Source organism: Meles meles, chromosome 17 (assembly GCF_922984935.1).
Source record: "Meles meles chromosome 17, mMelMel3.1 paternal haplotype, whole genome shotgun sequence".
Lineage (NCBI taxonomy): Eukaryota > Metazoa > Chordata > Mammalia > Carnivora > Mustelidae > Meles > Meles meles.
The window spans coordinates 29,440,402-29,467,881 of record NC_060082.1 but is presented as its reverse complement, the minus strand read 5'-3'; the positions used below and the strand labels follow the sequence as shown (position 1 = coordinate 29,467,881).

At 54.3% G+C, this 27,480-nt stretch overlaps 1 protein-coding gene across 1 annotated transcript in view; it reads right to left on the bottom strand.

Annotated features, from left to right (window-relative positions):
* CACNA1S (calcium voltage-gated channel subunit alpha1 S) overlaps positions 1 to 25,667 on the bottom strand; it is a 68,399-nt gene extending 42,732 nt beyond the window's left edge. The window contains exons 1-7 of the mRNA XM_045982783.1: positions 25,516 to 25,667; positions 23,720 to 23,825; positions 8,403 to 8,542; positions 6,522 to 6,664; positions 6,190 to 6,342; positions 3,324 to 3,529; positions 1,831 to 1,934 (exon numbers count right to left, since the gene is read on the bottom strand). Of these exons, the coding sequence (XP_045838739.1) occupies positions 1,831 to 1,934; positions 3,324 to 3,529; positions 6,190 to 6,342; positions 6,522 to 6,664; positions 8,403 to 8,542; positions 23,720 to 23,825; positions 25,516 to 25,667 (1,004 nt within the window). The remainder of the gene's footprint in view (positions 1 to 1,830; positions 1,935 to 3,323; positions 3,530 to 6,189; positions 6,343 to 6,521; positions 6,665 to 8,402; positions 8,543 to 23,719; positions 23,826 to 25,515) is intronic.
* Positions 25,668 to 27,480: the final 1,813 nt, after the last annotated feature.

The window sequence follows — 27,480 nt, the reverse complement described above, 5'->3', positions numbered from 1 at the left end:
CTCCTCCCATCTGATATTTCATCGTATCTCATCTTGGGGTTTCCTTGGATTTTAGGGGTTAACGACATGACAGCCCATTGTCCTCACAGAATCAGCCACGGAGCTTCACGTTCTCCATGCTGCCCAACCCTGAAGCTACCTGAGAAATGTAGCTGGGCTTAGAGACCCAAACCCTGGAGGGAATTCTCCTGAGTCTAGAAGAAGCCACGTGGCACCACTAGAAGGAAGGGACCTGAGGGCCAGCGAGCAGTCTTCCGAAGAGCAGAGGCAGCCCTCAGCCTCTAAGCAGGGTCGGGGGAGGCGGAGACTGGAGCACGGTGCTGGGCTTGTGACATGAGCACCTCAGCCCTCAGTGCCGGCCCCCAGGGGAGGGGGGGAGCAGGGCCCAGGCAGGTGCTCTGGACCTTCCGTGCTGTGGATCCTTGGGTAGTTCCACAAAATGTATGGGTCCCTCCTCAGAATAATGTTGTAAAATACACAAAATAAAACCATCTCACTGCAAAGGAATCGATTATATTAAAATACAGTTACTGAACTATGAGGAAATTATGATCAAATACCGCCTATGTTTCTTGATTAACTCATTAACTAGCAGGGTCTGGTTGCCGACCTAACAACCATTACAGTTTCAAAGTAGTAGGGAGTGTAAGCGCTCTTTGCAACATTTGTAATGGGACTTGTGGTTTCTACTGGGACAAGTCAGAGTCCCTGCTAATAACACTACTGTGGCGCGTGGTCTCCAAGCCTGGTAAAAGGAAACACTGAACTCCAATTAGAGCTAATAAAAAGCAAAGACAAGTTTTTCTTATTCAAGTTCACAGAACCGCCTGAATTCTGCCAACACAATGCCTGGGGGGAAGCTTCTGGGGTGGGGTGATGGCAGTGGGGAATGGGGCACATGGTCACTTCCAGACTGCCACTGCGGCTGGTGGGCGGGGGTGGGGGGAGCCCTCACAGAGAGAACTTCTCTCATTAATAATGACTGTCAGTGGGGCGCCTGGGTGGCTCGGTGGGTTAAGCCTCTGCCTTCAGCTCAGGTCATGATCTCAGGGTCCTAGGATCAAGCACCGCATCGGGCTCTCTGCTCAACGTGGAGCCTGCTTCCCTTCCTCTCTCTCTGCCTGCCTCTCTGCCTGCTTGTGATCTCTGTCTGTCAAGTAAATGAATAAAATCTTTAAAAAAAAAATGACTGTCAGTACTTAGTACTCGTTATGTGTTCAATTCTAAGTGCTTTGTATGTATTAGCTCATTTTCTCCTCCCAGCAACCCTATGAGATTATTCCCATTGGAAGGATGTGGACCCTGAGGCACAGAGAGGTTAGGTAATTAGCTAAATGTCACACAGCTCTCAAGTGGTAGTGTAAGGATTTAAGCTCCAGGGCCCGGCACCTCACCGGAAGGTTACACTGACCCATGATGCCAAGCATCAGCTGCCTCCAGGGGTAGGAGGCTGGGGTGTCAGGGGTTCACTCAGAGGGAGTGGGGGTGTAGAGGGACCAAGGAAGAAAGGATGGGAGAAGGCTGGAGGAGAAGGGAAAAACTAAAAATTAAGGGGCTCCTACCTTTTTCTTCAGTATCCCCCTTGCTAACCCAGGAGCAGGCTCTTGGCAACAGGGATAAGAGGAGGATCTAATCCACGTCTCCCTGCCCTGCTCCTCCTCCTCTCACTCTGCTTCCTTCTCTGCCCCCTACTCTCTTTCTCCCTCTGGCTCTTTTCCTTCTTCTCTCCCTTCCTCCCCCCACCCTACTGCCCCTTCTCCCTCCCACCTTCCCTCCCTCTTCTTCTCTCCCATCTCCCCTCTCCTCCCAGCTGCCTGTGAGCTTCCTTACCCGCTCAGGACACCCAGCACCAGGTTGAGAATGAAGAAGGATCCCAGCAGAATGAGGGTGACAAAATAGATCCAGGGCCACTCATTCCCGATGGCATCATTGACCTGGTCCAGACAGAGGTGTGAGTCCCATTCACACCTGAGGACTCACATCCTGACCTGAGGACTCACGACCCCTTCCAGACTCAGGGTTCTGAGGCTCCAACTGACCCTGGGGGAGAAGGACAGAGGCCATCTGGGCCCAGTGAGGGGACACTCCTCCCCGCAAAGCCCTAGGGCCTACAGTTAGAAGGGCTTCTCAAAAGGAGCCTTGCTGGTTGTCCACTTGGCCCAGACACGATTCACCCATTTCTCCCTCCAGCCATCCACGTCCCTGGCTCAGCTCTCTCATACACTCTCCCCGCAGGGGGTTTCTTGACAGCTAAGACTTTTCAAAGTAGAAGAAGCACAAAGAATTCTTGGACTGAGTGTGGCCAGCTCATTCATGAACAAGCTCTGTGACCCTAGACAAGTCACCTAACATCTCTGAGCATTATCCCATCTGTCCACAGGGATGATGCTATGTGCTTCCCCCTCACAGACTCGTAGCAGAGGAGAAATAACACATGTGACAGGCCTTTGAAATGTTTGATAATTTGCTCCCATAATATGAGCTTACAAGAACTCTTCGTACTAATCCTTTCTATTTGCAAAACATCTGACAGTTCGACAACCTTTGCCTCAACAGGCAGTGTCGCGTGTGGCTAAGAGTTCTGGGATCAGAGCCAGATGGATGAGTTCAGTTCTTGGACCTACTGCTCGCTAGCTCCATAACTGCCGGCAAGTGACTGAACCTCTCTGAGCCTCAGTTTATTCATCTGTAAAGTGGGAACAATGCCTTCCGCGGTGGGAGGATTAAATAAGAAATGCAAACTAGCTCCGGATAACACCAAACAAATTATATACTCCAACAGGGAAACTAATGTAGCATTGACCGTGTTGCTGGCACTGTTACAATTCAGCTAATCTGCCTAGTAGCCTGTAACTACCCTATGAGGTAGTGGTATTTTTATTTTATAGGCAAGGAAACTGATACCTAGTGATATTTATATCAGAAAGCAGTCTTGCTTGGGGGCAAAACGGGACTCAAAGGGCCCTTCATCCCTCAGGAAATCTGAGATTCGAGGTCATCAGGAATGAGTCACCCATGGGCAGGTTTCGGGAAAAGTTAGAAAAGTTGAGACCAGAACCCCTGAATTCCTGGTTTCCACTCCTCACCCACCTCTTAGGTCCTGCACAGACAGGTTGTACCTTGGGGACTTCCCAGAGGATAACTGGGACACACACACTGGGGAACAAGAGGGGGGACATGCAACCTATGTAGGTTCCCCAGGGAGGGGTGAGAAGGAGCAGTGGACACTAGAGTCAGACCAACAGCGCCCCCCCCACCCCGCCCCGTCCCTAGAACCTGGGGATGAAGGTAGGGGGCTCTTCAGCCGCGGGGGCCAGACCCACCCAGTAGAGAACGTCGGTCCAGCCCTCCATGGTGATGCACTGGTACACGGTGAGCATGGAGAAGCCAAAGTTGTCGAAGTGGGTGATGCCGTGGTTGGGCCCCGGCCAGCCGCCCCGACACTCACTGCCGTTGATGGTGCACGGGCGCCCCGAGCCCGTCCTGGCGCAGGGTGAGGGCTTCTCGTTCTCCACCGTGGCCACGATATCTGGAGGCAGAAGGCAGTGCGGGCATCAGATTGGAAGTGTGGGTGGACAAGAATGGGAGAAGAGTCGTCTGCGATTACTCAGGACAAGGTCTAGAGCTCACTCAGCCGGAAACGCAAAGGAGTGCTCCCCGGGAGCTCACGGAGCTGGAGGAGGAGGACTCCTGGGGCCCGGCCGGCGGTGGGTGTCTACAGGCAGCCGCGATGGTACCCCGGGCCCTCCAGCCTCATTAGAGGGTCGTCTTCAAGGATTGGTTTCCTATGAAGTGCCACTTGTGTAGCAAGGGTAACGTGAACGTCATGTCTACCCACGGAGCTTTAAAAAAGGAGGCAGCGTTGTGGCTGGGGCGGAGGTGTGTGGGTAGGGTCACCGGTGTTCTGACTTGAGTTCTTTCTGGGAGCCACATGGAGATGTCCCAGCGGGACTGAGATGAGCTTCCCTGAGACATGAAGTTTTAGGGGCAGGGGTCTGCTCCTAGCAGGTGTTCCCAACAGGCTGCAGTCCCCTTTGTGTCCCTGGATGGTGCTCATATTGTCTCTAAAATCCTTCAGTTTCGATGACATCCTGGGTCCCCTTTTATCTTAGGATGTTATTGTCTCCTACTGTGTGCAGAGATTCGATGAGCTCATCAGAGCTGGAATGCCCTACTTCACCCATATTTACCAGGTTGGCTCAGTCTTCTAGAGATGGGAGAGGAGAACATTGATGAATTCTGAGCCCTGAGTGGGTCCCTGACCCCTCAAGTCAGGTAACTCCCACCCCAGAAAGGTTTTGGAGCACCGCTGGCCAGCACTGGTCAAGAAAGCATGAGGACACCAGGTGAGACCTCCAGGTCTCAGATTGGAAGGTTGTGATAAAAAGTCTCCTTCTCGGGGCGCCTGGGTTGCTCAGTGGGTTAAAGCCTCTGCCTTCGGCTCAGGTCATGATCCCAGGGTCCTGGGATCGAGCCCAACATCTGGCTCTCTGCTCAGCAGGGAGCCTTCTTCCCCCTGCCCCCCTCTACCTGCCTCTCTGCCTACTTGTGATCTCTGTCTGTCAAATAAATAAAATCTTTTAAAAAAAAGTCTCCTTCCCTCTGTCTGGATAAGGCTCATTATGGACTTAGATTGCTACAGGAACAGGCAGGGGCTGAGCTGGAGAGAACTAGGAATGGAACCACCAAAAGCTCTATCACAGTTCACTGCCTTGTCTTGGATTTGGACCTCGGGCTGCCTGTCCCCTTGTCAGCGGGTCTGGGGAAGTGAGGAGTGTCCTGCGATACTGTGGATCTTGGCAATCTTGTCCATCCTGGGTTATTCTGGTGAGTTCGAGTCTGGGCTTCTGGTGGGAGGAATTGTCCTAATAGAAGTCACCTCTTCCTTGTGCCAGTTCCTGTAGACCCAGGAACTGGGTCTACTGTAACCAGTAGAAGTTAGGCTCCTAACCGAGACAGACTGACACCACCTGCTGGCAGCACTGAGTCTTGGAGTGGGGGACCCACACCCTTTCAGGGTACCCACCTGGTCAAAATAATTTTTTTTTAATTTTTAAAGAAAGATTTTATGTATTTATTTGACAGAGAGAGAGCACAAGCAGGGGGGTCTGCAGGCAGAAGGAGAAGCAGACACCTCACTCAACAGGGAGCCAGACATCAGGCTCGATCCCAGGACCCTGGAATCATGACCTGAGTTGAAGGCAGACACTTAACCGACTGAGCCACCCAGGTGCCCCTGGTCAAAATTATTTTTATAAGAATGCCAAGACATTACTTCATCTCCCAGTCTTTCAACGAATGCAGAGTGGAGTTTTCTAGAGCCTACATGACGTGCGATTTCACAACAGACAGAACACAGAAGCAGCTGTGAGAATCCAGCAGATTCTATCAAGCCGAGTCATTAAAGAGACTTAGACAAAATGTAAGACAGTACCTTTCTTTAAATATTCTTGGTTTTGGAAAATAAAGTTATTTTTCATAAGATATCTATGTTCCTAAGTAACGGGCTTATCATTGTTTTTTTAAGATGAATTCATAAATTAATATTATGACATTTTCCTCAGTTTTCCTATCTATGGATATCAATGAATATCAGTGACTAAAGTTCATATCAACAAAGGCTCTTTGGTGTCCTTAATAATTTTTAAGAGTGTAAGGAGTCCTGGGGCAAACAGTTTGAGAACAGCTGCTTTGGAAGGCTTGGCTCAAGTTCATTTGAGCCTCAAGGTATGTTCTTTCTGATAACCCTACAAATGACCCTTTGGCTCTGGGGTGCTTTCTTGGGATCCCCTTTAGACACCAATCTGTGGGGTCCTGCTCAGGGGGCTGCTCAGATCAAAGCAAAAACAAGGGCTGCAAAGAAAAGTACAAATAGAAATTCAGGCTTGTCCCAAGTCCGCATCTCAGTCCACAGCTGGCCCGGAAAGCCCTACGATACCACACTGGTCCGGGCTGGGCGTGCTGCAGATTAAACCGTGGCCCAGTCCTTGGCCCACTTCCCTTGATCACTGGCCTTGGCAAACCTGTCCTTCCTCCAATTTCCCTTGTCCAAGAGCGACCCATTCCTCAGGGTAACTAACAGGTGTGGGAAGCAATGACCTAGCTGCAGGGTCCTTCACGGCTGGGGTGGCTGTCCCTTTTGAGTTGCCCTAGGGCCACTCCCTCCTCCCCACGGCCCTGCGAGCTCACCTGTCCCGATGAAGTAGCAGGTCTTATGCATCTTGCCTTTGAAGAGCTCCAGCCCGATGATGGCGTAGATGATGACCATGAAGAGGACGAGCAGGGCGATGTGGAACAGGGGCAGCATGGCCTTGAAGATGGAGTTGAGGACCACCTGCAGGCCTGCAGAGGGGGAGCAGGGAGGAGGAAAGGAGAGTCATCTCCTCTCTTGGGCTCCTGGCCCTCCCTCTCTCTATATCCTGGGAAGCCTCTGGGACAGCAAGGTGGGAGGGGGACCCAGGGCTGGGCAAGGGAATGGGCTGGGAGAGGAAGAAGGGCATCTGAGGGGCACTGGCACCCACTCGGCACCCCAGACACCAGCCGGAGGGGTCTGAGCACGCGGAAGGCTCTCAGGGCCTTGACGTCCAGACCAGCCCCTTTGCTGCTCATCGGGGCTGTGTTGCTTTGGATGACGTTAACCTGTTCCAGAATCACGGTGAAAACCCTAGAGGGGAGAAGAGGGAGAGAAGAGGGCCCCGTGGTCAGATAAGCCCCTGTTCTGTGGGTCTGGGACCTCGTGTCCCATCTGTGCTCAGGGGACACTGTGGAAAAGCCTAGCGGGGAGTGATAACTCTCATCTACCACTAACTCAGATTTGGTGATGCCTGTCTGGAAAATTTCATTCGAAAAGATTCTGGGGCCAAGTTCAGACTCAAGAAAAAGAGTACTGGATCCAGCTGAGATGTCTGGGTGCCGAAGGGAACTGAAGTCCACGTGCCATGGGGACTCACAGTACCCAGCCAGGGAGCTGAGTGTACCCCACGGTAGGCTGAAGGTCACCAGCCGCGGTGCCCTCAGTGGGGACCCAGAGCAGAAAGCCAGAGGCTAGGTCTCTCCGTGAGGGTTCCTCATGCTATACTTTCCGAAAATGCCCTTTTATTTTCTTCCCTGCTCATCTGCTCCTCCTCTCAATTTACTCCAAGTCCCGTTATCGTTTGAAGGCCATCTCTAACCCTTCTTTATGAATCCCTCCTTTGACGACCAGACCCCTGGGACACTCTGCCATGTCAGACAATGAGGCACTGTGTGGTAGTGTCTTCTGACACTCCATTATTCTGTATACATTGGTCTTGGCCTCCCACCAAGGCAGCTCATTAAGAGCGGAGGCTGATTCACAGACTTCTGTTTTCCCCAGGGTGCCGAAAGCAATCCAGCGTAATTAGCAAATAACCAGCATCACGTTTATGAGTCGAAGGGCAGCGTTATGGTTGAATAGCAAACTCTGGAACCAAGATCGCCTGGTTTGAGTCCTGGCCCCGCCACTGGCTGGCTCTGTGACTGCGGGCCGGTTGCTTGACCTCTCTGAGCCTTAGCCTCCTTAAATGGGAAAACTGAGATCCTCAATGAGATGTTACATGTAAAGCACACAGTAAGTGCTTGGTAAGTGCTCCTGTTATGATGGGGGTTATTATGTTATGGACTGAACTGTGTGCCCCTCACATTCATATGTCAAAGCCCTGACCCTCAGTCCCTCAGAATGCAGCTGTATTTGGAGACAAGTCCTTTTTAAAGACTTAAGTGAGGCTGTGAGGGTCGACCCCAAGCCAGTCGGACTGGTGTCGTTGGAAGAAGAGGGGATTTGGAGGCGTGAAGAGGCCCCGGGGGTAGCATGGGCACAGAGGAAAGAGCACGGGCTCACGGGGAGGAGGGGGCCACCCACCATCCCAGGCCACAGGAGAAACCAAAACTGTAACACCTTGATCTCTGGACCTCCAGGCTCCAGAGCTGGGAGAAGACAAATTGCTGTTCTTAGAGGCCCCCTGTTGGTGGGACTTTGTTACGGCAACCCTAGCCAACAAATTCGGGTTCCTAAATGTCCATCTTTGTGAACCCAGATAGCAGGTGCTTAGTATAGGACCATGGAAGACATGAATAGATGACAAAGGTTGAGAAATTTATAAATGTCCAGAAATTGCTGGCCGCTGAAACCACGTACATCATTTCCAACTGCGTGTGATGTGAGAACAAGAGAACGCAGAGTGTCTCGCTGCAGAAGGGGTGTGTGAGCTGGGAATGCTTCACTCTCCCCAGCATCTGTGCAGGAGCTGGCCTTTCCAGAGGCTGCCCCTGGCACAGTGCTGGGGTTCCATCTTGCTCTGGGAGGCTGCTGGTGGTGGTGGGCACAATGGTCTCAGAGATCCCCTCTGCCTTCCAGCCCCCCACCCCCCACACTGGGGCCTCACCCCAGGAAGACAATGATGAAGTCTAGCACGTTCCAGCCACTGCGCAGGTAGGCATCCTGATGGAATAGGAAGCCATAGGCAATGATCTTCATGGCGGCTTCAATCGAGAAAACAATGAGGAAGAAATACTCCAGCTTCTCCTGTGGAAGCAAACACAGTCACACCACTCTTCTATGCATCCTGAGTGTACCCTTGAGCCGCCCTGACTTCCCCTCCAGGCAATGTTCCTTTGATGCGCCTGCCTCAGGACATTTGCACTGGCTGTTGCTTCTGCCTGGAATTCCTCTACCCTGATCCCCCACATCACCACCACACACCCCCACATCACCAGCTCCCTCCCTTCCTATAGGTCATCCCTCACCTGGGCCTTCCCCAGACCGACAAGTACAACTTGAGGGATCTCTGACATTTTCTGTTCCTCTGGTCTGTTTTCATTTGTCTTCTTAGCACTTATTCCTAGCTAAAAATACCACATATATTTTTATCTTGTTCATTTCCAATCTCACCCCCCTTGAACACGACCTCCATAAAGTGTGCGGATTTTTGTTCATTTCTTTCATTATGCCTCTTCCTGAGCCTAGAATCAGACGGATCAATGAATGGTCTGGGCAGCCCTCAAAGGGAAGGCTCCCGGTCATTTCCGGTTTGGACATCTTTCTTCTGGCACCATCCTGAGGACCGACGGTGGGCGTGGCGGCGGAGAAGGGGAGTGTTTGTCAGAACCCTGGATGGCCCTCTCTGGCTGATGTTACCAGGGTCTGACCTTTAACTGATTTCCCTGTGACCTCCCCTGCATGTCCTCCTGCCTCACACCAGCTGCCTGCAGGCGGCCACGTAAAGGGCATGGTGTTTGCACTCAGGATGAAGGGAATCAGGGCACACTGGGAATGGAGGAGACCCTGCAGGTAGGCGCCAATGGTTTCAGCTCAGCCCTGCCCTGCAGAAGGCCTTGCTGACCCCTCCAGGTTCTGACCCTAGAGCCCAGTCCTCTGATCCTCCCAGTTACCCCATCCTGGACCCAGTTACCCTTCCGCCTTCTCCGAGCCCAAGAGAGTTATTTCTAAAGAACAAGGCAGAGTCCCCTCTGCCAAGACTCTGGGCTGAATCTGCTCTCCTTGCAGCCGTCCAAACCCTGGCTTGGGGACTTCCAAGTGTCCAGCGCCCTACCCCTCCAGGTCTCCCCAAACAAGCCCAGTCTTCTGAGGGGGGGTCTGCCCAGCCTGCTGCTGGCAGGATCGGCGGCACTGCACAACCCCAGGAGGCACGTAGAGAGAAACTGGCTGGCCCTCTGGACCTGACCACCAAGGGGGGCTGTGCCTCACCCCAAGCCCACTCCTACCCTTAGCCACCAACACCCACCCCAGGAAAGCCCCCCACCAGGGCCTCTCCATCAGCACACTCTGGAGGCACAACTCATACTATGAATTCATAGTTTCTTCATTCTGGATGGAGCCAGGTCAGGAGACAGATCATCCTATTAATAATCTGGAAGATAACTTATTTTTACTTCCGAGTGGCAAGTGCGGGAAGCAAGGGAACAAGTCGCCAAATGGCCTGTGGATATGGATACGGTCCTAGAAACCTCCCAACTTGTAATTCAGAGAATTCTCCTGGGAGCACAATTACCCCTTCTACACAGAGAGGAAAACTGAGACACATACGGACTGAGCCTACTTTCCTTAACCTCACCCCTAATTCACCCCACCAGTTGGTAATCCCAGAGCTTCCTTTCTCTTCTAGTCTTTTTCTGGAATGCCATTCTACTAACAGGCTTTGTTTGTTCATTTGTTTGTTTGAAGATTTATTTATTTGAGAGAGAGAGAGAGCATGAGCAGGGAGAGGGACAGAGGGAGAGGGAGAGAACCTTCAAGCGGACTCCCACTGAGGAAGGAGCCTGCCATGGGGCTCGATCCCAAGACCCCAAGATCATGACCTGGGCTGAAGCCAAGAATCGGACACTTGAACGACTGAGCCACCCCGGCGCCCCTAACAGGCCTGTTTATAGGAATCGTGGTCAACTCAACATGAGCTGGGGAATCACGGGACGCCTCGCTCCGTGAAGAGCGGCAAAGGGCCGTCTGAGCCACTCCCTGCCGAGGTGGAGTGGGGGGGCAACCACGAAGGGTCTCTTTGGGGTGGGCTGGCTCCTTCCTTTCCTGTGTTCCTGTGCTGAGCAGGCTTCCTGGGAGTCAGGCACACCGTGAGGGACGAGAGTAAGGACGGTGAAGTCAAGTCAGCATTTACATATTCAAGTGGCTGCAGCCCTAGAGGCAAGATGGTTGAAGTGGGGATGGGGGGAGGGAAAACAGGGCCCAAAATAGTCACAGCGCTCACAGGCTGGGCGGCCAGCCACGTCCACGGGAGAGCCGCCCGCACCTGCCACTGCCTGTCTAGCCGCCACCAGACCCGAGGGCGCTGGCTGAGGGCCCCCAGCCTCACATGGGGTCACTCGGCTTCCACAGGCTGTTACCTCTCCCTGCAGCATCCCTCCGAGCACTGGAACGGGGGCTCCCGGAGCTCTAACGCGCTGCCGTAGGAGCCCTGTGTGTGCACACAACATGGGTGCTCAGCCAGGAGGAGATGGAGGCAGGATACACCCCTTCTTGGGTTTTGGGACAGTGCTGTCCCTGTCACACTGGGTTGCCCCGCAGCCCCGCCAACTGGGGCTCAGTCTTTCACAAGGAAGAAGGCACACTAATGCCACAGATGTTTATTAAATGCTGGGCTGGAGGCGGCAGGCAAGACCCGGCTCTCTCTCCCTAAGATCAAAGTTACCAGCCTTCCCTAAACCACCCCAGTTCCCTTCAGCACCCCCTTAAGAGGCCGCCATCAGCAGGCGGGAGGCCGCGGGGATCCGGCGTGCAGAGTCTCATCCGCTCTGCTCTTTTGGACAGCCTCCTAACCTCTTGCATCTCGGCTTCCTCGCTTGTAAAACTGAGACCCACCCACTATCCAGAAGAGTCCTCGTGAGGAGTAAACGGCCTCCTGCCAGGGAGTGCCAGCAAATGGCCTCGCATGTTCCAAATGCTCAGTAAATCACAGCCATTCTGATGAGAGAGACAGACCTGGGTGCCCCCGTGCAAGTCTGTTTTCTGCTCGAACCCTGTTCTCCGGGTTTCCGCAGGGCTGTGGTCTGAGGTCGTATCTGTGGGTGGATCACCTGGTCTCGGCTCAGTCCTGCCTTGAACCCAACATGCTTAAAGCTGAACTCCTCTTGCTGTTGAACTCGCTCTCCCTCCTTTGTCTCTGTTTCAGTCAGTGGTACCCAGCTGCCCAAGCCAGAAGCCCAGGGTCCTTCTGGGCTCTTCCCATCACTTTCCCCTGGACCCCGCCCATCAAGTTCAGACTTTTTAATTCCCTGATGCTCCCAAATCCACCCCTGCTGCCCTCACTGCCACCGTTGTCCCCTGTGCATAGGAATCCAACCATCTGCTGGCCTGCTTTCTCCAATGGCTCCAGACGGCTTACCAGAGAAATCCAAATGCCTTCCCGTGGCACCCAGGGCCCGCTATGACCCAACCCCTGCTGACACCCCTGACTTCCCCGTGGCCTGCTGGCTCCCCACCAGTCACATGGAATGACGTTCGGGTCCCCCACCTCTCCCCAGCTTAGCTCACAGTGGCCCCTCTGCTCGAACGTACCTGTGGCCTGTCTCCCAAGCAAGACCTGTCACCTAAAAAGGTCCTTCTGACCCTGCACAAGGAGTGGAAGTCCTGGGTGTCTTCACTTTCCTCTCTAATACTGTGCCTTTCACCAAACTGAAGCCTTCTTGAGACCGTGTGTGTTCTTAGCTGTGGATTCTCCACGGTTTTTCTGTTGGGTGGATAAGACAGACTTACCTTTCCCCACCAGGAGTGGTATTTGGTTAGGGGGTCAGGGGTCTCCCTGTACTGAAGGCTGCTCAGAGTCTCTGGTGGTGGTGGTTGGAGGAGATTTTGTGGCTGGACTCCCGCCCCCACTGGTGTTTCTGATTCCCTGCCCCTACGAGAGTCTTTCCCCCACCCCAGGCTTAGCTGAAAATGTGCTGAGCTCAGGGCTTTTGCCCCTGCCGTTCCCTCCGTCTGGAACGTTCTTCCCAGATAACCTCTTGGCTCACTGTCTGCTTTCTTTTGGATCCCAATTCAAATGCCACCTTATCGCCGAGGTGCACCTGTCACTCCCTGTCCCCTCGCCCCTCTCCATCTCCTTATCCTCCTATGTTTTTGCCTTCAGCAGTGATCAACACGTAGTGTACCACATAATTCTTTTTTCTTTCAACTCTTTCCCCTGACCTGAATATAAGGTCCATGAGAACAAGGCCTTGGCTTTGTCCAGTGCCCCGTCACCCACATCTAGAACAGTCCCCTCGACCTCTTTGTGATCAGAGGAAGTGAGCCAGCATCCTTAGCACGCTGCTTCTCCAGGTCCAGACCTAAGAGCGGGGCTGTCCACAAACAGTTGTTACCGCTCTGAGACGAGGGCAGCCACGGAGAATAAGCATTTGGAAATCGTGACGGCAACTCACCACAAGTTCTCAGCATGTGGGCGGACTATAGGCTGAGTCTGGGCTTGCTGAGTCTCACGGGGTGCACGTCCCATGAAGTGGGCAGGACGTCCTACCCGTCCACAGTGGACTGCAAATTGGAAGCAACAGACTGATCTTTCCCCACAAATCGTCTGAGAATCTCTGTTTAGAGCATATTGTGCTGCCTGGCACAGAGCAAGTGCTCAAGAAATGTTTGTTGAGTGAATAAAAAAATACAGTTGAAAATCATCATCTCTCCTGCAGGATAATTTAAAGGGAGGTGCCGATACTGCATTTATACTGTGAAATACGGATTATGGGCTTCACCCCTGCTAATGGCACAGAGCTTCTAAAACACCTGGAATTTCCCAAGTGATGAGAGTGACGAAGGTGTCTTGTTATTTTAATGGGGGAATGGCTTCCAGAGGAACCAACCAAGGAACTAGAAGGTTAGACCTTTCAGTCCCATCCCCTTATCCTCCAGGGAGAGGAAAGGGGCTGAAGGTTGACTCCATCATCAGTGGGCAATGATTTAACCCATCGTGCCTACGTAATAAAGCCTCCATGAAAAGCCACAAGGACAGGGTTCAGAGAGTTTCTGAGTCGGTGAACAGTGGAGATGCAAGGAGCGTGGAACACTCAGAAAGCATGGAAGCTTCGTGCCCTTTCCCCCCATACCCTGAGGCCAAGCTATGCATCTCTTCCATCCGGCTGTTCCCGAGTTACACCCTTTTCTAGTGAGCCGGGCGGTGGAGACGGTCAAATGTTTCCCCGAGTTCTGTGAGTCACTCTAGCAAAAGTCAAACCTAAGGGGAGGGTCATAGGAACCTCCCATCCATAGCCTGTCAGTCAGAAGCACAGATAACAACCTGAACTTGCTATTGGCTTTTGAAGTTGGGGGTGGTGTCGATCCGGTAGGACTTGAGCCCTGAGCCTGTGAGATCTGACATTCCGTCCGGGTAGACAGTGTCAGAATTCGTTCCAATTGTCGGACACCCAGCTGGAGTGAGAGCCTCGCTTGGTGGTGTGGGGGAAATCCCCCCATACGCACCGGAACTGGGTGCAGAATCAACACAGGTGTAGCCTCGGGGTCTCTATTCCTAAGAAGGGACACTACACTGCAGGCTGAAACGGGGAGACAGTTCTGATCCCCTGACCCTCCTGGCCTCCCGGGAGGACCGTGAGCCGGTCCGGCTTTGGGAGAAGAGCGTTGTTATCAGCTTCCTTCAAGGGCCTTCGCTGCCACGTGTCCCCTTTAGGGAGTTCCTGTCTCTCCACAAACAGCCTCTAACCGGGGCTTCCAGGGGCACCTCTTGGCCAGAGGTAGGCCTGGTGTGTGGCGCTGACCCACAGGCCTTGCCCCGGCTCCTGGGGGCATTAAAGCTGGACACTCCCGAAGTCCTGGGCTGAAAAAGGCAAGGCTCAGACTGCATTCCCCTCACCCTCCTACTGCCTCTGTTTTCCGGCTGCTTTCCAGCCATAAGGGTCAGTCAGTCCTGCCGTCTGCTCTTCCCCCTGGCCTGTACTGGCCTTGAGGGAAGATGGCGGGAGCTGGCTGCTCCCTGTCTGGGACCAGAGAGGCAGCGGTTACCACACCCTTTTTCTCCTCATCCCCACCCCAACACTGCAGCCTGCCGGAAGACTGGACTGGACTCCCGTCTCCCAGGCCCCCAGCGCCCCCCCACTCGAGGGCTCAGGAAGAACCATAAGAGCCTAGAGCAGGGCTAAGAAAGGAGCCAGCATGGCTCAAGTCAACGGGCTCCCGGGGAAGGGGGCTTGCCATCACTGTGCTCTCCCCGTCACCTGGGCCTGGGTCTCCTTCCTTAGGGTCAAGCCCTTGTGATCTGCTAGCACACAAGTCCTCCTGGTGGAAGGGCATTCTTTCATATTTGTTGTTAACTCTTGAAGGCACATTCGCTTCAAGGAGCCAAAGTGAGTTTGGCTGAGGGAAGGGGAGCCCAGGGTGCGTGGAGAGGGCTCAGGCTGGCTTGTGGGGGGCTCCATGTGGGTATCCCCCCACAGCCCTTCATGCTTGTGGGCCTCCCAGCAAGTGCTCGAAGCAGGCTGGCTGGGTGCTGCTATTGTAAGATACTTTGCTAACATTAATGATTGTTTTCCTCCTGATTCATCCCCTTTCTTGCTCCCATAAGCAGACAGCAAGGCTGGGCCTCCTGCCCCAGGAGAGGTTGTGCCAGGACCCCAGGCCTTCATTTTCTGAAGCCTGAACCCACCATGTGAGAATGGGTTGAAGAGACAGGTCTATCTCACAGCAAAACAGAGATGACCCCAGGGCTGAGAAGCCTCTGGGGTAGATCAGGTCTGGGGTCTTCTTCCTCATCATGCCCGAAAGATGTAGCAGGGTCTGGGAGGAAGCCTCGGGGCCCCCCAAGAAAGCAGGGTCCCTTCTTGCCAAGGATTCCTGCCCCTTCAGCTTCGCATGGAGACAGTGGAGGGCAGGCCTGAGGGGGCCAGGGGACTGGAACAATACGGCCTCATGTGGGATGGACAGAGCACCTGGGACCCGGGACCCTTAACACTGCCTGAGACGCAGGGCCCGACCCAAGCCCAGGGCAGGCAGGCTAACGGAGAGCGGCGAGAATAACCAATGTTGAGGTTCTCCCCATCCAGAGGGACCCAGCTCAGGATCAAGAGAATGTTGATTTCTAGGGAAAATGATATTTCCTGAGCACCTCAATTCTAGACAAATGTTCAGCCCGGCTACACTGTTTTTCCTACTTCCCAGCTGAGGAGAGTGGGGCTTAGAGAGGGAACCGGGGTGCCTGAGGCCAAGAGGGTTTGTCCCACCTGTCGTGACTGAGACAACAAATTTTCTACTAAACCAGCTTGGTGTCCGGTGGCCACATCATGCACAGGGTGACCAGGGTCCTGGCGTCTATCTCCATGACCACCTCAGCCTCCAGGTTTGGAAAATGACCCGTTCAGGAGTGAGGAATGTAGCTATATTTAGCCTGATGGAGTCTTACCCAAATAGATGTGATCTGAGTGGGCCTCTCTCCTGCCGTCCTGCTTCCCCTTCCCTTCCCACACAGAACTGCACTCTCCCAGGTCCTGGTGGGTCAGACATGCCAGGGCTTTCTACCCAAGCAAGACCATGGAGCGGAGAGTAGCAGGAGGCGTCTGCATCCTTGTGGTGGTGGTGACAGGTGGGATGAGGGGAGACTGGGGTGCCCAGACTGGGAGGGCATGGGAGACCGTGCTGTCTTAGGTAATCAGAGTGCTAGCTAAGATATATTCAGCACCCACTTAATTACCAGGCTTTACTCGAGCCACATACATACATTTAATCCTCACAGAACTGTGTAAGGGAGGTACTCCTACCCTCATTTTACAGAGGAGGAAACTGAAGCACAGAGGGGTTAAGTGATTTCTCTGGGATCACACAGCTATTATGCAATAGAACAATAACGTGAACCTAGATGGTTTGCTTCCAGGGTTGGTGGTCTCAGCCAGCAGGCCATGCCGGGGAGGGAGCGAAAAACAGCAAGCCTGGGACGCCTCAGGGCTTTGTCAGGTCTTGCCCATGTCTTCCATGGCCCCATGGCTGTGGTCTGGGAGTGCTGTTCGGACAGAGAAGGAAAAGAATGAAAACCACACAATCCCTGTGTGCCAGGTGGGATGTGACGTCATTGCCCTGATCGATGTAAGAGTTCTACAAGGGTCACTTTCGTGGTCCCCTGTGAGGTGACAGAGGCTCAGAGAGTTCAGGAAGCTGCCAGAAGTCCAGGTCGGAGGTCGGAGGTTGTCTGATGTGCAAGCCCCATGTTCCCCTTCCCCCCCGACTCCCCCAAAGTCTGCACAACTTGGACAGGGCGCCCAGGGGTTCTTCCAGGCTTCCGTTGTTCACTACCCGCCCCCCCCCCGCCCGCCCCGTCTGCAGCTGTGCCCTGTGAGAGAGGCACAGAGTGGGGGTGGGGAACACTAAGCCCCCAGAAGGGGAGCTGAGTCCCTGCAGTGAAAGAGGGCAGGCTTCAAGGTGGGGCCGGAAGGCAGCTTTCATTTCACTTTGCCAGACCCTGTAGGGTGACCCAGACTCGATCACCTGGGCCCGGCAGGTCCCGCCCCGATCTCCAAAGAATAAGGCCAGAGCTGGGGTCCATCTGAGGCCAGAGGCTCCCCAGATGGTGAGGTGGAGTGGGCTGCTGGCCGCAGGAGTCTGCAGGCACATTCCAGACCCTATAAAAAGACAAGTGCGCTGGATGCCAGAGGCTTAGGCTGCAGCCTTGTGCAGACGACTGCACAGGAACCTGAACCCCAGGAATGCACTGGGGCATGGCCGAGTCTGCTGACACAGGCGGGCTGGCAGGCGTGGGCCCACCACTCTCGGAGGACCGGGACTGGGGAGGCCGGAGAGGAGGAGGCCAGGGACAAGCTGAAAGGCTGAATCCCGCTAGCCTGGCCCTGCCCCAGGGACCACTAAGGCCCACCTAACCGGTGTGCCAAAAATCATCCAGAACTTAGAAGTTAGACAAAAGGAGGTCATCATGTCCTTGTAAGGGCATGTTGGAGCATTTTATAACAGGCCTGGCCAAGGACTATTTCATGATCTAGGACAAAGTCTATCAGCCCCGGTCTCATTCACATTGTAAGCCGGAGAATTTTCTGGTGGAAGGGCGTCTTCCTAGGCATCGCGGGATGTTAGCAGCATGCCCGGCCTCTACCTGCTAGATCCCAGTAGTTTGGGAATGGTCCCCACCAGTTTCCCAGCATTGCCAAATTTCCTTTCCCTCCCCTGCCCTTGAAAACCCCTGAGGCTGGGGGAAGGTACCTGTTCAACTCTCACAGTTCTATCCTGTAGAGATGCAAATGATTTCTGCCTGCTAGAAAACACAACCCCAACGGGTGACTGTTTCTTCGCCCCGTGGGACCTCAGGTAGCCTGGTGTCTAACCTGGGGATCTTATCCCATCATTTCTTTCTCCAACATCATCCACTTCTGTTCCTCCGATTCTCTTAGCATGAGCTTTACCCCCCTGTTTGTTCTCTTCTGGGTCGACTTCATCTGTGAGCTGTGTTCCTTCTTTATTTTAGTCAGAGTCACGTTTGCACGGTTTGGAAAGCATACTCAGACACAGGGCTGTTTCAAGGATGAAGTGAGATAATGCGCCAAAAGCAATCAATTCCCAGTCTGTGCCCAATAATTAGTAACTCTGATCCTTGTTGCTTTTCCGCATGAGTTTCCTCGGGCTGCTCAAGGCTGGAATGGCGATGCTTCCAAAGTCCCCTTTAACACAGTCGGGGTCTCCCCTTCAGACTTCAGGGAGCAAGTGGGCCTTCAAGGAGCAGAGCTGGCTTGGGAGCGTCTTGGTCTAGGTTGGGGGCGAGGGCCCTGAGTTCTGGTCTTGGCTTCCAACTGCCCTCGGACATCTCACTTCCCTTTTGCTGGCCCCCATGGTGACTCTGTGTCTATTCCCTCCTCCTGCTTCTCTGACAAATGGTGCCTTTTGTGACCTACAACCCCAGCCTTCACTTTCTTGGGAGAATTCCAGGCCAGGGCTGTGTTAGACACCGGCTTCCCAAGCTTAAGGCAGTGGAGTCCGGTCCAGGGAGTGCCTGGGGCTGGGTGCTCCGAGCATCCGTTCTGGCCTTGGCAGGCAGCAGTTTTCCAATCAGGAGAAAACAGGGTTATGGCAAGGGACTGGGTTCTGCTCTCACGGGACTCCTTCCTGTGCCGCTCGCCAGGGAAGCAGGGAAGGTTATCCTCTCCTCATATCAAGAAAGCCACGTCAAGATGCCCAACACAGGATACAGTCCTGCCCACACAGCCCACTGGGCATGTGCAGTGACTTAACCTCCCAGTGCCTCAGTTTATTCTTCTGTAAAAATGAGAAAAATAATACTACCTGCCTTTGGGGTGTTGTGGGCAATAAATTAGGTCATGCATATACAGCATTACAATAGATCCTGCACAATCGTGGGTGCTCAGCAAACACTGGGTGCTGTTGGTGGTAAGGAAGGGGAGGAGGAAAATTTGCTGGAGAGGGGGGTTGGGTGGCCAGGAAAGCCATTCAGAGAGGTTGGAGGTTTCAAGGAGTGAAAAGGAAAACTCTAAGAGAAATCAGGGACAGGGGCGCCTGGGTGGCTCAGTGGGTTAAAGCCTCTGCCTTCGGCTCAGGTCATGATCCCAGGGTCCTGGGATCGAGCCCCGCATCGGCCTCTCTGCTCAGCAGGGAGCCTGCTTCCTCCTCTATCTCTGCCTGCCTCTCCGCCTACTTGTGATTTCTGTCTTTCAAATAAATAAATAAAATCTTTAAAAAAAAAAAAGAAATCAGGGACAGATAGCGGGTGGAGTGAAGAGGAATTTTTTTTAATATATATAATCCTTTGGGCATAGCCTTTGAATTTAGAACAACCCAAAGTCTCTGTGATTAAGGCTTTGTGACTAGGGAGCCTGCTCTGAGACACTGTGATTTTTATATAATAAAATTCCTTATGTTGAGAGAAGGGAAGCCACAACACACCTGGTCTTGATTCAGCCAGTAACTTCTCTCAAGTATATGACGTTACCCCCATCTTACCAGCGAGGGGACTGAGGGCATAGAGAAGTTAAATAACATGTCCAAGATCACACAGCTAGGATGTCAATGGTCCTGGACTCAAAAGCATACGTCGGTAGCTCCAGGACCCACTTTTCCCCAACCTGGCTGATTTCAGAGCTCCTCTCCCGCTCTGCCATGAGGATACACAGCTGGCCAGGACATTAGCATCCCCGACCCTCTTCTTGCCATTCTCTGACCCACCATGTCTCCCCAGAACTCCCCTGCCCTCCCTGAGCCTCAGTGTCCTCTTCTGCTCAGGGAAGACCCCGCTTCCCGCACTGACACAGAACAGGGAGAGTTGGGGTACAGGGGGAGCCTCAGCAGCATCCCTCACCTGCAGCAAAAGCTTAGGGGTGGGGAGGGAAGGAGATGAGCAGCAGAAGAAAGCTCCTGGGGGGGGCACCAGATTGTGCAGGGGAGCCTGACCCACAGACGGGTGTCAGGGCTTCTTTCCCACAGTGGAGGGTGCCGTCCACCTCCTGACGCTGTTCGCACACAGAGTGACTGTGGGAAGCCTTCCTTGCCTCCTGCCCAGCCCTGCCCCCTACCTCTCACCCATCAGAGGCTCAGCCCTGCAAAGCCAATCGCCTGGCTAGCGCTGGCCCCTGCGTGTCAACATGACAGAAACCAAAAATCACTGTCCCTCCTCCCACCTCAGCCTGCTCCTCCCTGGGTGCCGTGTGCGTCTCCTAAGGCGATACAGCAACCTGCTCTGTCACCTACTCTGAAACCCCAGCGTCATCCTCGCCTCCTGTTCCCCTCCCCCACGCCTCCCCACATCCCTCAGGCACCAAGTGCCGTGGAGCCATCTCCTCGCTATCTCTCCACGTCGTCCTCTCACCCATCACGCCTCAGTTCCAGTCTCCCCCATTTCCTGCCTGGACAACTTCACAGCCTCCTCCTCTCCCTGCTTCCCTTCTCATCGTCCCCCTCCCCCAGTCCACCCTCGACGCGGTGGTCCGGGAGATTTTTCCAAGTCCCAAACTCATCCCTCAACCTCTTGCTTCCAGCACTTCGCTCATGGGACTCCCTGCGGAGGCGTCTACAAACTCTCCCCTGGTGTTAAAATATAAAGTTTTTTCCTTCCTTCCATGGTTTCCTTTTCAACCTGTCATGGGGCTTTTAATTGCCTATTTACTGCTGTGGGGGGCGAGTGCGGACCCTCACAGGCACTCCCCATCCTCCTCCATGACCCACTCACCACCCAGCAGCCAGCCAGCCTGTCTCTTGGCTAGAGGTGGGGAAGTAGAGGCAGGCCTCTCCCTTCTCACAGCCTTGCTGCCTCCACCCAAGGTGACAGCCAGCACACAGGGGTATGGTGGCCTCTGCTCCAGGAAACACAGAGTATCTGGTCGGGGGATGAGCCGTTGGCTCCACCTGGCAGTCATTCACGGAATGGGCTGTGACCTTGTCAGCCTAGGGTGGGGACAGCCCTTGCCATACCCTATCTTGAGACACTCAAGACCCTCATGTACCCAACCCTGACCCTGGCCCAGGACACCAGCAGGGAGAGACTGAGCAGTGTCTGTCTATTGAGGTGGGAAGCTGGTAGGAGGTGGCGGGGTGGGGGGAGGGGGGAGGGGAGCTGGGAGTGGACCGTGGCTCCAAGCTACTGGTCCATGTACCTCCATATACTATTGTCCCATTGGTCTTCACTCACAAAATAAGGCTTCACAGATGAAATCGTTTAAATTTCCTGTACTATAACCACAGATCATTAAACCCCAAGCATGGGACTCTTCTGAGTGTGGGCCCCAGAGCGACTACATAGGTCACATGCCCATGAAGTTGGCCCCTTACTCATCCTTTGCATCTCAGGATAAACATCTCATCCTCTGGGAAGGACTAGGTCCTCCTCCGGTATTCATAGTGTCCCAAATCTCATACACTTCTCATCTCATTTTATCTATAATTTAAGTGTAATTGGTTTAATTATATTATGTTTAATTGATTTAATTAATTAAGCCCTGGGAAGATTAGAACTATGTCTACTTGGTTCCTAATTATATCCCCAGCATGGGCCAGGGATATAATAGGCACTAAATAAAAATTTATTAAATGAATGAGAAAGTTAGTGAAGGATTGGTCCTTGGGCCTCCCTTCTTAAAAACTACGGGTCATTTTGGATGACCTGAAAGTCCCTAACCTTTCTCAGATATCTACAAAGCAGCCAATAGAATAAGAGAGAGATAAATATCTGATTTCCCTTCCTTCTGGTCTAATTCCACTAATTTTCCTCCTGCTGGATTGTATGGAGATGAACATATAGTGACAAGTGGGAATTAAGAGTCCACAGCTAGGGGCGCCTGGGTGGCTCAGTGGGTTAAAGCCTCTGCCTTTGGCTCAGGTCATGATCCCAGGGTGCTGGGATTGAGCCCTGGGCTCTCTGCTCAGTGGGGAGCCTGCTTCCTCCTCTGTCTCTGCCTGCCTCTCTGCCTACTTGTGCTCTCTGTCTGTCAAATAAATAAATAAAATCTTAAAAAAAAAAAAAAAGTCCACAGCTGGAAGCTGGCTCTGTGACCCTGAGTATCACCTACCCTCTCTGGGCTTCACCCCAAAGGGATCAGATTAGGATTCCCTCATTGACTGTTAATAGTCTGTCCCACTTTGACATTTGAAGTGATATTCACTGCTTTGGAAAGGTTTCTGGTAAGGTTTTCCTTTTCCAAAACTCATCATCCCGTGTCTGTGAGCTCTAGACCTTGCCCAAGGCTTTGTAACTCCAGCCCATAGGTTAAGGAAAGTGCACAGGACCTTGGGAAATTTTTAGGGCAGCCATTTTGTTTCAAAATGGAAGATGACAGACCCAGTAACTTAACCCTCTCCAGAGGGCAATTTCTTTTGAAAGGAGTCAACTTCTTAAGGAGTTGAAATGGAACAAAGTCCCCAAAATATGAAATCCTGAAGAGTGGGGGGAACCCAGAGCCCTCCTGGATTCAGGGACACTGAGTACAAGGCCTGTCTTGTGGAAGGCTCAGAGCCCCCTCCCAGCCTCGGTTGTATGGGTCCTGCCCACAGTTCATCTCACTCTCCTTCCACACTCAGGAGCTCAGAGTTTTTTCTGTTTATAGCCAAGCACACACTTAAAATCCCAGCTTCTTACCAGCTCAAGATAGATTCCCATGGAAACGGGCATAAAAGAGAGGCAAAGATAAATATCTTTCTTTCAGGCCCCGGATGCATGTTAATTGGCCTCCTCCCTCCCATCCCCATGGTACAAATGCAGGACAAAGCCTGTTGAGATGGTGGGCCCATTGTCCTGTCGCCTCGGGGGCCTAGAGTGTAAATGCCTGAGAGCTCGGTTTCTTATGAGGGCTTCCCCTAGAAGTCCTCTCGCTGTCACCACATGGGCAACACAGTGATAATAAGAGCAGGTCCTAAAGTCAGAGAGGCCTGAGTTTGAGACCCTATGGCAGGATTTGCATATGGGGTGACCCTGGGCAAGTTACCCAAACTCTCAGAGCCTAGATTTCCTTGTCTTTTACATGAATTTAATGGTGTTGCCTCACAGGGGGTAGTTAAGAGAATTAAGTAAGACAATAACGTAAAATATTCAGCACAGAGGCATCCAGTAAGCACAGCATAAATGGTAGCCATGTTAACTATCGTCTAGCTGTTACGTCAAGTCAGCCCTTCACCTCCACAGGGCTCGGTCTTCTCATCTGTAAGCCAGTGAGGTGGGGAGGAGATAGGACAACGGGATCCTGGAAAACCCCTTCTGAATCCAGCATTTCTGGGTCCATGTTATCGGTGAAGGGGCGAGGAGAACGTGGTCTAGAGCTCTAAATCACATGCTCTCTCGGAATCCCTAGATCCCACTCTCCCAGGAGGCAAGCTCCTTCTGGATGAGGTCCAGGAAAGGGAAAGTAGCCCTCGGCCTCCATCGCTCTGTAGCTGACCTTATTAAGCCTCAGTTCCCACATCCATCCGACGGCGCCACTTTATGAGGTTGTTGTGTGGATTTTCTGAGCTTCCCCTCATCAAATGCTTAGCATAGTGTTTGGGCATGGGGAGTCCTTGCTCAGTGCTGGGTGGTAATATTCCAGAATCCAGAGTTAGCAGGCTTGCCCTGCAAAGCTGTCGAGTGGCTCAGCAGCCCTGCAGGTGGCTGGGAGTGTGGGGTCTGTCTCCTCAGGAGACAGGAGCTCCAGCGCCCCCCCCCCCCGACCTGCTGGTCATTCCACCAAGGGGGTCTTCCCCAGCCTGGCGCTGCAGGCCTGCGGGGTGGTGGTGGGGGGATAGGAGGACCTCTCTTACCAGGCCAAGGTTCAGAGTGTTGTTGTCATCTTCTGGCATGGGCAGGTACACAGCCAGCGCCACACAGTTGGCAAAGATGGTGAGCAAGATGATGGTCTCGAAGGGTCTGGTGTCAGGGTTAAGGAGACTGGGCTGCGGGATCGGTAGCATTAAGGGGAGCGGTATGGTACAGGCTCCTGTTGCTCTTTCCCTGCTCTCCTGCAGGTTACAGAAATGGCCAGGTTCTCCTCGGGAACAGGTAACTTCCATTTAGCCGTGATGGCAACTTGAGGTGCTGGCTCCTGGCTGAGGGCTACTCAGCTTCAAGGGCAGGAAGACTCAACACTCCCCGGCAAGCTACTGCCCATCCCCCAACCCTACCTGTCCCCGCTCCTGAGGTGCCATGATTTTCTGAGATTCTGGCCAATGACAATATGGGGGGCTCACTCGGAGAAGTGGCAAGGGCTGCTGAGGGCTGAATATCCAGAGGACAGGACGGGAAAGGGGAACCTGCAGAAGTGGTACCTGAGCCAACCGCCCCCCCCAACCTGAGGAAGGACCTGCTAAGCCGACTGGGTCAGCGACCCACCCCGCCCCCACCCGAGCCACGCTCACACGCTGGGGTGCGCATCCCACACCCACTCATGCCTCCATCCCAGGCACACCCGTCCCCTTCACAGTCATTTCCCAGGGGGCACCCCTGGGACCCATTCCTTTGTGGGCGAGCCCGGAAACCCATCCCATAGGCTGAGCCGCTGGAAAGCGGGTGGTGGAGGGGGGACAGGTTGGGGGATGGGAGGCACAGTGCGCAGAAGGTCTGGACTGACCACCCCCTTCTCTTCCTGCCAGGGTTTGAAAAGAGGTGGGCCACAGGAGCGGAAGCTGCAGAGGAGAAGGCGCAGAGGTACAGAGGATGGAGGAGAGAGAACCCCCCGGAGAAACTCAATCCCCAGGGCGCTGCACGTCACCAGGTTGGGGGGGGGCAACTCTGACCCCAGCCTTTCCAATTGGTCCCAAGTTTTTCTTATCCTTCCCATTAGCCCTTATTCCCCTATCTTCTAGGGAACAGCTGGTGGGCGCCCAGTCTTCCAGAACCTTACAGAAATATTTCAAATATTCCTGACCTCTCTCTCTGAGAAGGCACTTGATCAGCCCTTCCCCCCAATCTCCTTCCCCAAATAACCCAGACATTTTCATCGTTCTTCCTCTCAGAGCTAAAGCAAACAGAGAAAGGGTTGGCGAGTCCCTGTCCCCAGCGTGGTATGTCTGAGCTATAACCGCCGGCATCTCGGCCTCTCCCCATGCCTCCCTCATCAGCTCTTTGTTCGAGGCCATTCCTCCCCTGACTCCATCCTCAGCCAGACCCCCTTGTTCGGCAGTCTCTGTGCCTTCACACCCTCCCACCAAGGGTAGAGGGAATTTTCTTGCAGAGGCTCCTACTTCTTTCTCTCCCATCCTGTATCAGAATGAGACCGTTGCCTCACACCCTTCAGTGGAGCCCCACGGTAACGGGATTTGGGCACACGTGTGAACCGCCCCCCGGGAACATCCGGGTCCCTTCCGCAGATGGTTATCACCAGGCCTGGGACCAAGCACTCAGGCCACAGCAGACCCGCCGGGTCCTCCTGCTGCTCCCCCTTCCTTTCAGCTGAAGCTTTCCTTTCCAGAGGCTCCTTATCCTCTTCTGGGGCAGTGTACCCCATCTCCAGTTCCCCGGGCCCCTTGGCCCCCAAAGTCTGGGTTCTGTGACCATGCCCTGCCTCCCTCTCCCACATGACAGAGTCTCTCCCCTACAGCCCGGGGGTCCCAAAGGATACTTCCATTCCACGATGCTGATGCAGGCCTTCCTCAGGGGGTTCTGGAGGGTCAAGCAGAACAAGGCCCGGGGTGGCCTTGGCAGAATCTCCGGAACCGGCTTCTTGGGCTGTTTCTTCCTCAGGCCCTCATCCTGGGGTGAGGACGGCTCCATGGTTTTCCTGGAGGTCTCGCTGTCTCCTGTCCCCCACCCCGCTGCCCTCTTCTCCCTGCGTCCCCAGTGCCCCCACCTTGGGGACTGTACCGCCTGAGCCTGCTGGGCCAAGCGTGCCCTGCTGAGCCAGCCCAGGGGCGGGGGCAGGAGGATTACTTTCCCTGCTCCCAGCAAGTAAAATTAGCCTCCACTGGCTCCCTGCTGCCTGGCCTGATCTCCTGAGGCCAGGCAGCTGTCATTCCTTCCCAGCCCAGCTAGTGACATCCCAATATGTCCCTGAGGAGGTTGGTAGGGGGGTGGAGGAAGGAAATTTCACATGGGTCTGGGGTGGGGGCAGTAGGAGGCAGGATGGAAGGCTTCAAGGCTGGGGCCATAGAGAGTTCAGGAAGGGGGTGACCTGTGATGTGGAGCCTTGAACTGCAGACGGACTTCCTCGTGCCAAGATGAGCTCCCCCTGGTCCCTAGACCTATGGCACCCTCCAGAAAAGGTGCCGGGTGGCCTGGTTCAGCACAACTACACCACACCCCCATCCATCTCAGAACCTGTGGCCAGCTCCCGGGCCAAACCTCACCACGCATGAGCACCCCTGTCAGGGAAAGCTAACTTCTTCACGCTGGGGTGAAAGGCTCCCTCGGAAGAACCTTGAACGTGCACACTTCAGGCGTGTACTCTCCTCCCTCAACCCCTCCAGCACCTAACTGCACAAAGCTCGTGTCTCCTGCCTGGGACTCCGGCCCCTGCCAGACAGCGGTCCATGCTGTACACTAAGCTCCCTGGAAACGTTAACTGAACGCAGAGCTAACGGAACACCCCCACACCACCAGCAGAAAGTGCTCTGAGCCGCAGGTGGGAGTGACAAAGGGGCAGTGACGTAGACAACGATTTGGAAGCACAAAACCTGACAAATCTTTTATTTGACCTCATGGTACAAAGACAGTGCCATATGATCCCATTACCGCAGAGGGATACGGTCTGAGGGGGAAAAACGCAGTTCTCAAGCAACCTGGGGGGAAAGGGATGAAAAAGCTACACTGTGGATCAGGAGTACGGGTGCGGGTGGGTAATCGCCCTCCAGCAAGGAAGCCAGGGGGCTCCACCAAGGCACGCACGTGGCCTCTTCCCAAGCCTGATCTGGCCCAGCGAGTGCAAGCTTCGGTCTGGCCTCCTGTCCCGGCCTCAGGGTTGGGGTGGGTGGAGACGGTGGCAAACAAGCTCCCCAAATGGACGCTAGGATTTGAGGCCATCTCGTGGACAGCAAGGGCATGGCTCATCCCAACCAAAGACCAGCCGGCCTTCTGGGTAGTGGCAGACGCCGGGGGGGGGGGGGGGGGGGGGGCGTGCATCCATGGCGACAGAGGTCGGAGAGGGCCACCACAGCAGCGGGTGGTGCACAACCCGGAGCTGAGCTCCGACTTTTCTGCAGCACGGGGCTGAAGCAGAGCGGGAGGCCGGATCAGGGATGGCCCTCCTGGGTTGCCCCGCTGCGGCCTGGTGCGCGCGCGGCGCGCGCCCGGAACTTCCCCAGGCCCTGCGCCCTCACTGCACCGAAGGGGCTTCTCCGGTCTCTATCCCCCTCTATCTCCTGCCTCTCTATCCCCCTCCCTGCTTCTCTGCCCCAGGCTGGAAGGAACGGGGTCCGTGGTGGCGGTGGCGGAGGGACGGTGTCGCAGACACGGCAGCGCGACGGTCCCGCAAATGCCAGGGGCCTGCGCCACACCATGGGTGACCTGGCAGTCCCCGGGCTGCTCTCGGGAGTGGGACGGCTCTGGCGGACTCCGCTCCCCGCTCCCGCACCCCCGGCCGGGGTCCCGA